This window comes from Elephas maximus, chromosome 3, assembly GCF_024166365.1.
Source record: "Elephas maximus indicus isolate mEleMax1 chromosome 3, mEleMax1 primary haplotype, whole genome shotgun sequence".
In the NCBI taxonomy this organism is placed as follows: domain Eukaryota; kingdom Metazoa; phylum Chordata; class Mammalia; order Proboscidea; family Elephantidae; genus Elephas; species Elephas maximus.
In genome coordinates this window covers 212,185,681-212,200,128 of record NC_064821.1, presented here as the reverse complement: position 1 = coordinate 212,200,128, position 14,448 = coordinate 212,185,681, and the positions used below count along the sequence as shown (strand labels likewise).

General features: G+C 40.3%; 1 protein-coding gene across 3 annotated transcripts in view; it reads left to right on the top strand.

Moving 5' to 3' along the window:
• Nucleotides 1-2,828: 2,828 nt before the first annotated feature.
• The window catches only part of FMO2 (flavin containing dimethylaniline monoxygenase 2), a 34,511-nt gene continuing 22,891 nt past the window's right edge, over nucleotides 2,829-14,448 (top strand). The window contains exons 1-2 of one of the 3 annotated variants that reach the window (XM_049881247.1): nucleotides 2,829-2,946; nucleotides 3,276-3,441. In XM_049881247.1, coding sequence (XP_049737204.1) covers nucleotides 3,310-3,441 — 132 coding nt within the window. In that variant the 5' untranslated portion in view covers nucleotides 2,829-2,946; nucleotides 3,276-3,309. The remainder of the gene's footprint in view (nucleotides 2,947-3,275; nucleotides 3,442-14,448) is intronic. The other 2 variants (XM_049881246.1, XM_049881248.1) reach the window with 2 other exon arrangements.

Below are 14,448 nucleotides of genomic sequence, written 5' to 3'. Positions count from 1 at the left end.
ACTGAAAACCCAAGACTTCAGATTTAAAATTTTTCCTGTATATCCAATTCAGCTTAAATTACTTAAAGGGATTCTGGAGCCTAATTTAAGTTGACATAGTATAAAGCAATAAAAACTTTACCAGAAAGAATTTATATTAAAGTCTTCAAAGTAGCTATTAGAAGCTTAGGCACACCAAGCAGTTTCTCCAAGACTTCCTTATGAGAAGAAAAAAAAACTAACAACAGCTGATCACAGCTTTTGAGATAGGACACAAAAAAACTTAAACAGGAAATGAGACAACCCATAAGTGAGTGCATACTGTGGGTAATGGTACTTTCTACCTTCCCTAAGACTGCAACCACACATATGAAAACCACTCCTGAAGAAACCTTAATGGACTTTTAGAGAAAAACACAGGAAGTTCACACAGCCCAAACCAAGCTGCAATTAGGCAGATGACAAACTCATCAAAACACTCTTGAGAGAGTCAGAAGTAAAGAGATAAAGTACTGTTAACAAGCCTCAAAGGACTTCAAATTCAAAGAGGGCAGAGGTCTTTGGTCCAAGAGATTTTACCTGGAGACCACTCTTAAGAGCTGGGCAAGTGGATTGAACATGGAAAGGGCTCTTATGCACGCCAACATTCCACAGTCCTGTTCTGGGTCATTTAGCAGACAAATTGCCTTTGGATCTCACATCACTGACACCAAAATGTTGTAGAGAAAAATCATGAACGCTGATTCAAGTTAAAACACAGAAGTTTATTAAGAGTTTAAAATAACTGCAATTTGGGAACTACATCATTGTTGCTGTCAGGTACCATCGAGTCGGTTCTGACTCATAGAAACCTGGCACAAAAGACAACTTACTTTATATGAAATGCCCAGAATAGGCAAATTTATGAAGACAGAAAATAGACTAATGGTTTCCACGGGCAAAAAGAGATTGGGGGAAAAGCGGGAGTGACTGCTAATGGGCACGGGGTTTCTTTTTTGGGTGATAAAAATACTCTAAAATTGATTGTGGTGATAGTTGCACAACTTTGAGAATATACTAAAAGAACATTGAATTTTATACTTTAAATGCATTAATTAAATGGTACATGAATTATATCTCAAGAAAGCTGTTTAAAAAATTTTGATCCATGGAACATTTGCCTTTCTTGGTGCTGTCATGGATTTATTACTTTTGTATAACTTTTCTACCACTTCGGTGAGATTTTGGGAGGGGTAGTAAATATGCTTGGCTCAGTTCACGTTCTTGATCCAGAAGCTCCAGGGTGATTATTTTAAAAGACCCCACCCCAGAAAATACAGGGCACATACAGGGCACTATACACATTACAGGAGATACAGGTGAGTTCATCGAAACAGAAAACTCAGTGCCTATTCAAGGGATAATAGGAGGACTAGCTTAGCTCGTCATTTGCCTAAGATCTAAAGCTCCTTGATGGGAGAACTTGTCTTCCTGGCTCTGTGCTGCCTGTCCTCAGGAAGTAAGGCCTGGTTTTAAGAAGTTTTCTGTTGAAATACATAATAAAAAGTTAGAAGTAAAGAAGAGAGAGATACCAGGGTTGATATGTACACTGTGCTCATGAGTGTAACTACCACAAAGAGAGCTTGGATTTCTACAGGAACGGCACAGAGGTGTGACTGCAGGACTCCCAATCCCATGATTGGGTGAATAGAGCCAACACCCTCCCCGGAGCCGGCAGTAACCAGGGTACTTTCAGATTCCATCTTAAGGCTTAAGAAGAGATACAGTGCGTACCTGTCTTCTCAGCTCCTTTATGCCTGTCTTAGAACTTCAACGGATAGAGTTAGACTCTCAGGTCTCCGAACCCCATACTCTTGCAGTTAGTGACAACTTGACTCCAATATTCCACACTACCTGAATTCCTCTATTACCCCTAACAAGTGATCACTTAACCTCTGTGTGAACACTTACAGTAATGGGGAAATCACTACCTCACAAAACACTGCATTTTGATTTAGGACAGCATTATTGGCTAGAAAGTCCTGCCTTATATTGAGGGAAATACGGCTTTTCTGTAGCATTCACACATTTCTGTCATATACTTTTCAACATATGTCCTCTAGGCTAAACATCACACATTTCTTTAATGGCTTTTTATATTACAAAGTTTTAAGAAGCTCATTGTTGGTTGCCATCAAGTTGATTTCAACTGATGGTGACCCTATGTGTGTAGAGTAGAACTGCTCCATAGGGTTTTCAAGTCAGTGACCTTTGCATACACCTGCCACTCCTTGGAAACCCTGTGGGGCAGTTCTACCCTGCCCTATAGGGTTGCTATGAGTCGGAATCAACTCGACAGCAATGGGTTTAGCACATAGAAATGAGTATTTGCTAGATTGACGACTAGTCCGCTGACTAGATAGAATTCGCGTAGTAATTAAGAAATGCTGCTATAGAAATAAAGGTATTGATATACTGGAAAATGGAAAAACCAAGTAAAGAATTACACTCAAAGTGTGATTCCATCTTTGTGTGTGCCTTTATGTGCATATAGAAACATCTGGAATAATAATACCAAAATGTCAACAGTGGTTATAGTTATCTCTAGATGATGAGTTTAGGGGTAATTTTAACTTCTTTTTGTTTAACCGTATTTGCTAATTTTCTAAGGAACACTTGTGACATCCATTATAAAGAGGATTTTTTAAAATCATCTGTATGCTATGTTGTGTAAGCATATAATATTGTTATAGTAAAGACATTGCATCATTACCCTTGACTTCAGAATACAAGCTTCTTAATCCAGGAGTCCCAACAAAGTCCTTGAAGTTTCAGCTGGCAGAATGCTGAAGGAGGAGTAAGAAGCTCCTCCCCTTTCTCTCAGCGTCTTCCAACTCTTAAAACACTTCTCCCTGCCTGGCAGCACACAGCTGACGACGGAGAAAACTATACAGTCAAGGGGACACCGCCAAAGGGCAAAAAACAAAGGTAAGGATGACGGCTGGCGAAAGAAGCTGGAGAGGAAAAGCTCAGCACTGGAAAGGATGTAACTGGAGCTTTGGCTCATATCCCTAATGCAGTGTTATGAAATAGTTTGGTTTTGTTAAATGGGTTATGTTAGATGCTAAACCAATGCATCGTAAACAAGGTTTGCAGCAAAGTCCGTGAAAGCAGAGCTCTCAAGGAGAAGACTGGGGTTGGACCGGTGATGCGTTTTATTCAATTAGTGCTGCTTATTAAGTTACCACGGCTACAGTGTTTAAAGCCACTCATCTGATCACACCATAAGGACTCTCTTACTCTTCCCCCTGTTTAAGCATCATCGATTGATCAACTCCTTGACAGAAGACCATGGCAAAGAAGGTGGCGGTGATTGGAGCTGGGGTCAGCGGCCTGATCTCTCTCAAGTGCTGTGTGGATGAGGGACTTGAGCCCACTTGCTTTGAGAGGACTGAAGATATCGGAGGCCTGTGGAGGTTCAAAGTAAGTGAGATTTTCTTGTTTCTTAAATAGGTAGTACTGTGATTTCAGGGTGAATCATAGCTACTGATCAGCCTTGTTGAGGAATTTCTTGAGCAACCCTGACCAGATTTAATTCATGCAGCTATGCTGATTCCTGGGCTGGCAGCTCTTGCCAGGTCAATACTATCCTGGCCCAGGTGACCAACCCAGGCTTGTGAAGGGCCTCCTCTTTTGCATCCAGCAATTGTCTTATAGTTTGTAATTTTGTCATTCTCAAAGCCAATATACTGATAGTAGAAAACATTTTACAAAGTAGAAGTGATAGTCTTTTCAATACATCAACTCTATGCAATCACTTAGCCAAATGCCTCTTCAGAAAGTATACCCTTATGGCTACTGACTTCATTTCTGCCTGAAATAACCCATGCTTGTCTGCTTAGCTTTACTCTAGCATAAATGCTGCGAACTCTTTTTTTTTTTTTAAATAATTTTTATTGTGCTTTAAGTGAAAGTTTACAAGTCAGTCTCTCACACAAAAACCCATATACACCTTGCTACACACTCTAATTACTCTCCCCCTAATGAGACAGCCCGCTTGGGAACTCTTGATTAAGGAGATTCTATTTACTGTATTCATTCTCTTAGCCAAACTCAAATGTTTATAATGCTAACTGTCCTAAAGAAATTGTAGAAAGATACATAGATAGACAGATGTGAGGGTTTATGATTTAATCCTTCCCACAATCTTAAGTAGGAGTTTGCCACCTCTTAGCTGTGAGATCGTGGGCAAGTTATTTACATCTCGATGTCTCAGTTCTGTCAGTTATATAATGGTGATAGTAACAAAAAGGTATAATTATCTCATACCGCTGTGTGGAAGGGTAAGGGAGATAATTGCCTGTAAAGAGCCTAGAACAGTTCCTGACTCATAATAGCAGAGTTCAGTAAATGTCAGCCTCTAATGATAACTATACTTGAATTTTATAGATGAGCAAAAAGAAACTGGGGGAGTTAAGAGGCTTAGCCGTGGTCGCACAGCTAGCAGAACTGACATTCAGGCCCAGGTCTACATGACTTCTAGGCGGCTGAGCCCTACTTCTAACCATGCGCTACATCTGTATGCTTTCTCAATGAGGCTAAATAAAAGTTTCAGCTCAGAATTCAAGAGCAATGATTTAGAATTGTGTATCAGGTTTACCTGAGGTACTAAAATAGGTGAGAATACTCCAAACAGAAACAACAGGTACAGATGTGTAAAGGGCAGACTCACACCAGAGAGACCATTCATGGGCTCAGAGAATGAATTTTCCCTACAAGCTGACGCAGTTAGGGGGATGACAAGGACAATCTAACACACGTGCTTTGCCAGTTCACAGTGAATTGCATGCCAAAAAGGATTTCTTAAGCATTGGGTTTCCCAAATGTATGTAACTGTAAGACTCACTTACAGGGTTTCTTAAACATACTGATCCCTGGACACCACCCCATACCTAATGAATCAAAATCTTCCAAGGAGGGGAATTTTTTTCTTTTTTTAAAATTGTGCTTAGGTGAAAGTTTGCAGCTCAAGTTGCTTTCTCATATAAAAATTTATTCACATACTGTTTTGCGACATTAGTTGCAATCCCCACAATGTGACAGCACGCACCCCTTCCATCCCAGGTTTCCTGTTTGTTCAATCAGTTCCCGTCCCTTCCTGCCTTCTCATTCTGCCTCCAGACAGGAGCCGCCCATTCCGTCCCGTGTATCTGACTGAACTGAGAAGCACATTCCTCACGTGTATTATTTTTTGTTTTCTAGGCCTGTCTAGTCTTTGTCTGAGGAGTGGGCTTTGGGAATGGTTTTAGTTCCGGGGTAACAGAACAGCCGGGGGCCGTGGTTTCACGGGGTTCCTCTAGTCTCTGTCGGACCACTAAGTTTGGCCTTTTTACGTGAATTTGAGTTCTGCTCCAAAGAGGGGAATCTATTTCTTAACCAGAGTCCCAAGTGAGTCCTTTGATGAGGCAAGTTTGGCAAACACTGCACAAATGTATTTATTCTACCATCCAAACACAGTCATGGTTAATGATGAAGTTAATCTTTACACCAGTCAGGTAACTTTGCAGAGAGGAAAAACAGTTCAACTGACACTGATTTTTTGACAACTTGTCATTAGAATCATGATGGTTTTTACTGAGAGGGTGTTGTGGTATGGTGGTCATTCCTGTCTTAACCAGAGGTGTGGGTTCTTTTGTCCAGTTTAGGTTCACGTGTAGGTCCCTATTGGGATCTTTTTCGTTCCCAGGCATATTTTTAACCTATGGAAGAAATGTAGAAATTATAACAATTTCCTATTTGATAATAAATGTCTTACTTGTTTAATTACTTATTTGAGACTTAATGCCTAAGAGCCAACTCTCCCTTATTTATCATTAATTTGGCATAGAAGAGGACAGAGTTATTTTGAGTGGCCTGTCATCTTAACAGCATGATTTGATTAATTCCAGTAAGGTAACTCCTTCCCCAAAATATTCTCTTCCCAGCGTCTAAAATTTCAGAATTAGGGATACCTTCAGCAATGGGTTTGTTTTGTTTTTTTTTTTTCCCCATGGATGAGCCCTGGTGGTTCAGCGGTTAAGAGCTTTGCTGCTAACCAAAAGGCCAGCAGTTCAAATCCACCAGATGCTCCTTGGAAACTGTAATGGGCAGTTCTACTCTATCCTATAGGGTCGCTGTGAGTCAGAATTGACTTGAAAGCAATGGATTTCATTTAGTTTAGTTTTCTCACAGATTAAAAAAAAAAAAGTTATATTGAAATCTGAATTACCAGTAATTAGCCTTATTAGGTAATGAGTACCTGGGTGGCAAAAACAATTCAGCACTTGACTACTAACCAAAAGACTGGCAGTTCAAACTCACCCAGAGGCACCTTGGAAGAAAGGCCCAGCGATCTGCTGTCGAAAGGTGACAACCTTGAAAATCCTATGAGGCGCAGTTCTACATTATAATACATGAGGTTGCCGTGAATCAGAATTGGCTCAACAGCAACTGATTCGGTTTTGTTTTTTTGGTTTATTAGATATAAAGGGTCAGTGTTTAACTCCCTGATACCTGCAACAATATCATATTTCGAACCTCTCTTAAAACTATATTCCAATGTTGTTGGGCGCGATCGAGTTGATTCCAACTCATAGCGACTACATGTGACAGAGAAAAATTGTCCCAAAGGGTTCTGTTGGCTGTGATCTTCACAGAAGCAGATCGCCAGGTCTTTCTCCCGCAGAGCCCCTGGGTGAGTGTGAGCTGCCAATCTTTCAGTTAGCAGAGAAATGTAATATTCTTCACCCAAAGAAAACAAAGAATCTCCCTGCAGAATGAAACATATAATAAGCTAAGCAAACTTTTACATGAAGAGTCCTGGTTACCAGGAGACTGGACTGCTAAGAGGAAGAGGTGCTAAAAGGATGCTGGGAGCTCCCACCCTACCCCTAAAGAAACCCTGAGTACTTCACAACTCTACCATTCAGAATCAATTTTTAAAATGGGTTATTATTTCGTTTCTATATTTACACACAATCCTGGGATCACTTAACACATTTAGTAGTAACAAGGTTTTTTTTAAAGTTTGAATCCTTGTCCCACGCCCAGCTGCTTAATTCTTCCCAAGGCTCTCTGGCACCCCCTAGTGGTAGCTTTGGAACAAGAACAACCAAAGCCAAACCCGCTGCAGTCAAGTGGATTCCATTTCATAGCGACTCTACAGGACAGAGTAGAACTACCTCATAGGGTTTCCAAGGAACATCTGGTGAATTTGAACTCCTGACATTTGGTTAGTAGCTGTAGCTCTTAACCAGTACGCCACCAGAGCTGGGAGGTAATTAACACCTATTTTTAGCACTTTTTCCAGTGATGGGAAGCACCTGGCTTGCACCATCTTTTTCCTTCATAACACCGCTTGGAAGTAGGTTTCTTATGACTATACCCATTTGCATACGACCAGGAAGCTGAGTTTTGTGTTGTGTAACCTTCCCGTGGGAACACAGTGGTGGAAACAGAACAAAAATGAAGGTAAAATTCCTGAGCCCTTGTGTTTAAAAGCCTTACGGAGATATTGAGAGAGGTAGTGGTATTCAGCCACTCCCCCGCTCGGCCTCCTCTATTGATCTTGGTAAACTGTGCTCAGGCAAGTTACCAACATAATCACTCTTTTCTTTAAATATTTTTTATATGTGGACCTCCTCTTCTCCTAGATTTCACTTATGAGTGTGTGTATATATATATATATATATATATATATATATATATATATATATATATATATAAAACCCAGTGCTGTCATATATATATATATGTATGGAAACCCTAGTGGGGTAGTGGTTAACAGCTACATCTGCTAACCAAAAGGTAAGCAGTTGGACTCCACCAGGTGCTCCTTGGAAACTCTATGGGGCAGCTCTACTCTGTCCTATAAGGTTGCTATGGGCCGGAGTAGACTCAATGGCAATGGTTTTTTTTTTTTTAATTTGGGAGATACATATATATATATTCAAGTATTTTAATTAATCTTCATTTAATAATCTCTAGACTCCTTTTCATTTTGGTTAGGTTGCCTTTCTCTGAATTCAATCTGAAACATCACTTTCTCTCTTAAAAATTGACTCCCCCAAAACACAATATTCCAAACAAGTTTATTTTCTCAATATGTATTTTTCAGAACAAAAGAAGTGCTGGGCACTGCACTAGGCAATGAAGAATGTGTCAGACCCAACCGCTGCCCTCAGAGAATTTATAATGTATTGGTGTGACACGTGCCCCTTACGGCTTGTGCTTTACTTGGCCTGGACACTACACTTCTATTAAAGGAGTTCAATGTTGTATTAATTTTTTAATAAATGCTGGAAAAGCTAATAGCTAATATTTGTATAATTATTTTCATATGCATTTTCTCATTTTTACTTACAATACTCCTTTTAGTTAATATTAATCCCAACTTAACAATGAGAAAGCCAAGGGTAAGCGGCTTGCCCGTAACGACTAATAATCAATCTAAATATGGTGGCAGTGGGTCTTAAAACCACTCACCACATGAGCTTAAATGTAGATGAGTGCACCACCATACTTCCTCTCACATCACACTAACGGTTCACACGGAGCTTGGGGGCCAATTAATATCCCTCACTCTTTTTCATTTGAGCCTTGACGATTCAAGTCACCATTATCCTACACTTGTAAAACTGATTTTCTAAGCCTATTTACAGGAATTTACATTTATGCAAATTAAATATTATATAGTTGGTTTGATCCATGGCCAAAAAATCTTTATATGAAATTTCAATCATCTTTTATGTGTGCCATGCCACCAAGCTTTGGGTATACACAAATTTGATCATCTGTATTTGTCTCCATCAGTTATTGATTAAAATGTTGAATATTAGAAGATAAAAATGTGAACCAGGGACCTGAGATACCACCAAATGGGACTTTCCAAACAGTGCTATTTCCACACTGGTGCAGACTTGCAAGGCCTCTCTTCCACTCCAGTTGGCACGGGCTTTTTAACAGTGCATTCTATTCACGTACAGTTCAGCTATACTACAAGCAGCCATTGCCTTTCCAGACAAGATAAATACCTTACCTTACCCTTGTTTTACTTTCAGAAGTTTTTTTTTCTCAGACAAATTTATCCAAAGAATCTATTGCAGCACAGTTCAATATAACTTAGCTTTTTACACCCTGCTACCCATGTAACTGGACCAAATTTAACATGTGAGATATTTGTAGCTTTCCAGGCAATCAAATAAAAATACCGTAATTCTGTAAGTCTCCTTACCAACGGCCTAAGATTGGTTAATTTTCCACAATACTTTTAAAGAAGTAATGTTTGTGTGAGTAGAATAGAACAAAGCTTATAGCATATTACCAGTAACACTGTATACCTGTTCCCATATAAGTGTCCATTTTAGTGTCATTAAGCCTTTTTGCAGTGATGGGAAAATGTTTTTGATAGATATTACTCCTTCTTTCATTCATTCAGCAAACATGTTTAATGTGCCAAGCATTATACTAAGAGCGAAGAATGTAGCAATCACTCTTTGCTGTCGGTGGGGGAAGTAGCACAGGGAATTCACACCGGAGTCCAGTTCTGCCACACTAAGTGTTATGGAAGCCCAAACTTTAATCAGTGGAGAACAGGGCAGGCTTCCTAGATGGTCTGACACTGTTAGTCTTGACAATAAGTGGAGACCACGCATGTGAATATAAAGAAATCGTGTTCTACTCACAGCAGGTGCACTTGCAGAACAGGAAGTCAAAATATGGCTGGAATAAAGGATGCAAGTGGGTGAGTGATAACTGATAGCCATACTTCTGTGGTTTGTGTCACTGTGATGCTGGAAGCATGCCACCAGTATTTCAAATACTAGCAGGGTCACCCATGGTGGATAGCTTTCAGTGCAAGTGGGTGAGTGGCTAGAGAGGATAGCCAGGGTCTGATCATGAGAAACTCCTGTCCCACGTCTATGAGCGTACACTTTACCCTGCAGGCAGTGGAGAAAGTGGGCGATATCCGAGTCAGGAAGTCCAGTTAGGGGGCTCTTTCAGTGATCAAGACCAGGGATGGAGGGAGGCACCAGCCTAAAAGAGAGACAGCAGAAAGCAATGGCACCCTCATAGAGATGGTGGTTCCCCCTAGTTTGTGTGCATCAGAATCAGCTGGGAGCCCTTCTAAAACACATACTCCTAGGCCTTAGCCAGACCTGCCTAAACTTTTTATTTTTCAAAACTCCCTCAAGCTCTTCTGCTCTCCAACCAGTCCACTTACTGGCATTTGTAAACTACAATTTTGCCTCTAATTGTAGGACAAGGAAGTAAAAAGAGTTTCAATCACACTCATTTCAAGTAATGGAGCAGATACATGTAAGTTCCATCCAAAAGAATAAGAAGATGGCATGACAGAATATTTTCAAAGACATGCGATTTAATTATATCCAAGTGCTTACAGGCTTAACCAATCATGACAGCAAACTCCTGACTGGTAGGGGTCAATATAATGCTATTTCACAGTTTGCTTTATGAGTTTGTTCCACCAAGCAGACTAGACATTATGTTTGCAAAGCTGAATGGGTGATTCTGATACAGTCTGCAAGTGTCTAAAGCCACTAAGTTCCTGAAACTTTCAAATCAAAGCAGTATTTTGTGGCACCTCCCCAGCTCCCATCTTCCTCCAGCACTCCCTACCTATGGAAAGAAAAGTGGGAAAGATCTGAGATCAAAATGTGGGCTATGGAGGCGGAGCCAAGATGGTGGAATAGACAGATGCTTCTGGCGAGCCTTCTTTACAACAAAGACCTGAAAAAAAACAAGTGAAACGAGTATATTTATGACAAGCTAAGAGCCCTGAACATCAAAGACAAGCTTAGAAAATGAACTGAGGGGCAGGGGGAGGAAGAGACGGTTCAGAAGCAGAGAGGAGTTATCGGATCTAAATCACAGGGAGCCCTCGGGCACCACTCCCAGGAGCAGTGGCAGCAGGCTGGTACTAGCGTTCTCCCACAGTTCCCTCAGGGAGAAGCAGCCAGCCACACAGCCTACTCACACCTCCGGAACCAGAAAAGAACGGCGCTCTTGGCAAAAGCTAAGTGCTTGCGTATATTTACCGCACTCCCCCCTGCCCCTGCTCCCAAGCCAGCTACAGCGGCTGACTTCCCTGGGCCTGAGATAGGCCCTATTGAGCGCCTACAGCCATCCTCCCAGCCTTGGAGAAGGAATAAATTTGCAGTTTGGGGGAAAAGATAATTTGCCAGCTCCACTAACCAGGGGAGCTCAGGACAGAAGCAGCTCCTGTCCAGGCATAAACCCTCCGTGGACATTAAGCGCCTGTCCCTTCTGTATGGACCTGTGTGGGCCTATTTCAGGAGAATAGGCCCTTGTTGGCAGACTCCAACAGTTTCAGCTGTGTGGCAGAGAGGTGGGTGTTTGATGTTTGACATTGCTTTGCCTATTAAACAGGGTCCTCACCTACCCACATCAGGGGCCTAAGGACTGATAGCTCCACTCAGGTCACCCAGCCTCTCACAACAGGGGTCCAAGGATAACTGGTACCTCCCAGTCCTTACGACCAAAAACTTTGGGTCCCCATGGTCCGTCTGCAGAACCCACCCACCTGTACACTCTAGGGAACAGGGACACACTTTCCTCAGAGACAATTCTCGGCCCTCTGCCTTGTTCAAAGTGTGACACCCTGCTACAACCAGATACCCATACCTACACCAATCACCCCTGCCCTCTAACACTGTAGGACAGAGCCTGTACCACACACTTGATGAGCAGCTATCTGGACGCCTGAGCTGAATTCATACAAGAAGAGTGAATGGACTCCTAGACTGATATACCTGATAATAGCTCTAGCCACCTGGGGACAGGACGTCAGAGCTCCAAAAGTGAAAATAATCAAGCTAGCTCACTCAAGCAACCCATTTGGGCATATCAAAACAAAACAGACCAAGAAGCTACAACACAGTGAGCAAACATAAAATAAACTAATACAACAACTTATAGATGGCTCAGAGACAACAGTCAATATCAAGTCACATAAAGAAACAGACCATGATCGCCTCAAGAAGCTCTTGAAACAAAGAATCCAGGGATCTTCTACATGAAAGTGCCTTCCTGGAATTACCAGAGGAAGAATACAGTAGATAAATATACAGAACCCTTCAAGCCATCAGGAAAGAAGTGAGGCAATATGCAGCACAAGCCAAGGAACACACAGGTGAAGCAATATAATTAAATAGATTATTCAGGAACGTAATGAAAAATTTAATAAGCTGGAAAAATCCATAGACAGACAGCAATCAGAAATTCAGAAGATCAAAAATAAAATTATAGAAGTAGACAATAGAAAGTCAGAGAAGCAGAATTGAGCAAGTGGAAGGCAGAATTTCTAAACTTCAAGATAAAGCACTTGACACTAATATATTTGAAGAAAAATCAGATTAAAGAATTTTAAAAAACAAAGAAACTTTAAGAATCATGTGGGACTCTATCAAGAGAAATAACCTATGAGTGATTGGAGTACCAGAACAGGGAGGGATAACAGAAAATACAGAGATAATTGTAGAAGATTTCTTGGCAGAAAACTTCCCTGATGTCATGAAAGATGAGAAGATATCTATCCAAGATGTTCATCAAACACCACATAACGTAGATGTCAAAAGAAAGTCACCAAGACATATTATAATCAAACTTGCCAAAACCAAAGGTAAAGAGAGAATTTTAAGAGCAGCGAGGGATAAACAAAAAGTCACCTACAAAGGAGAGCCAATAAGAATAAGCTCGGACTACTCGGCAGAAACCATGCAGGCAAGAAGGCAATGGGATGACTTATATAAAAAATTGAGGGAAAAAATTGCCAGCCAAGAATCATGTTTCCAGCAAAACTGTCTCTCAAATATGAAGGCAAAATTAGGACATTTCCAGATAAACAGAAGTTTAGGGAATTCATAAAAACCAAACCAAAGCTACAAGAAATACTAAAGGGAGTTCTTTGGTTAGAAAATCAATAATATCAGGTATCAACCCAAGACTAGAACACTGGGCAGAGCAATCAGAAGTCAACCCAGACAAGGAAATTCAAAAAAATAAATCAAGATTAAAAAAAAAAAAAAACATTCAAAAGAGGGTAACAGTGATGTTATTAAGTAAAAGAAGACAACATTAAAACAATAAAGAGGGACTAAGAAATGTAGTCATAAATCTTCCATATGGAGAGGAAGATGAAGCAATACAAAGAAATAAAAGCTAGGTTTAAATTTAGAAAAATAGGGGTAAATAATTAGGTAACCACAAAGTAGACGAACTATCCTACACTAAAATACAAGGAAAAAAATAGAGACTCAGCAGCAACAAAATCAACAACAACGAATATGAGGAAAGGACAGACAATATATAAAGATAATCTACTCAGCACATAAAATTAAGTGGGAAAAAGAAACTGTCAACAACACACAAAAAAAGACATCAAAATGATAGCACATACCTATCCATAATTATGCTGAACGTAAATGGACTAAATGCACCAATAAAGAGATAGAGAGTGGCAGAATGGATTCAAAGACACGATCCTTCTATATGCTACCTACAAGAGACACACCTTGGACTTAGAGACACAAACAAACTAAAACTCAAAGGGTGGAAAAAAATATACCAAGCAAACAACAATCAAAAAAGAGCAGGAGTAGCAATATTAATTTCTGACAAAATAGACTTTAATGTTTATTCCATCATAAAGGATAAGGAAGGACCCTATATAATGATTAAAAGGACAATATACCAAGAAGATATAACCATACTAACTATTTATGCACCCAATGACAGGGCTGCAAGATACATAAAACAAATCCTATCAGCATTGAAAAGTGAGATAGACAGCTCCACGATAATAATAGGAGACTTCAACACACCACTCTTGGTGAAGGACAGGACACCCGGAAAGAAGCTCAATAAAGACACGGAAGATCTAAATGTCACAATCAAACAACTTGACCTCATAGACATATACAGAACACTCCACCCAACAGCAACCAACTATACTTTCTTTTCTAGTGCACATGGAACATTCTCTAGAATAGACCACATATTAGGTCATAAAGCAAGCCTTAGCAGAATCCAAAACGTTGAAATATTACAAAGCATCTTCTCTGACCATAAGGAAATCAATAACAGAAAAAGCAGGGAAAAGAAATCAAACACTTGAAAACTGAACAATACCCTGCTCAAAAAAGACTTGAGACTATGTTGGCATCTCCTGCCTGGAGGGGAGATGAGAGGGTAGAGGGGATTAGAAGCTGGCGAAATGGACATGAAAAGAGAGAGTGGAGGGAGGGAGCAGGTTGTCTCATTAGGGGGAGAGCAATTGGGAGTATGTAGCAAGGTGTATATGTTTTTGTGTGAGAGACCAACTTATTTGTAAACTTTCAATTAAAGCACAATAAAAATTAAAAAAAAAAAAGATTAGCTATTTAGAATAAAAGTGGGTTATGCCACTAAGTG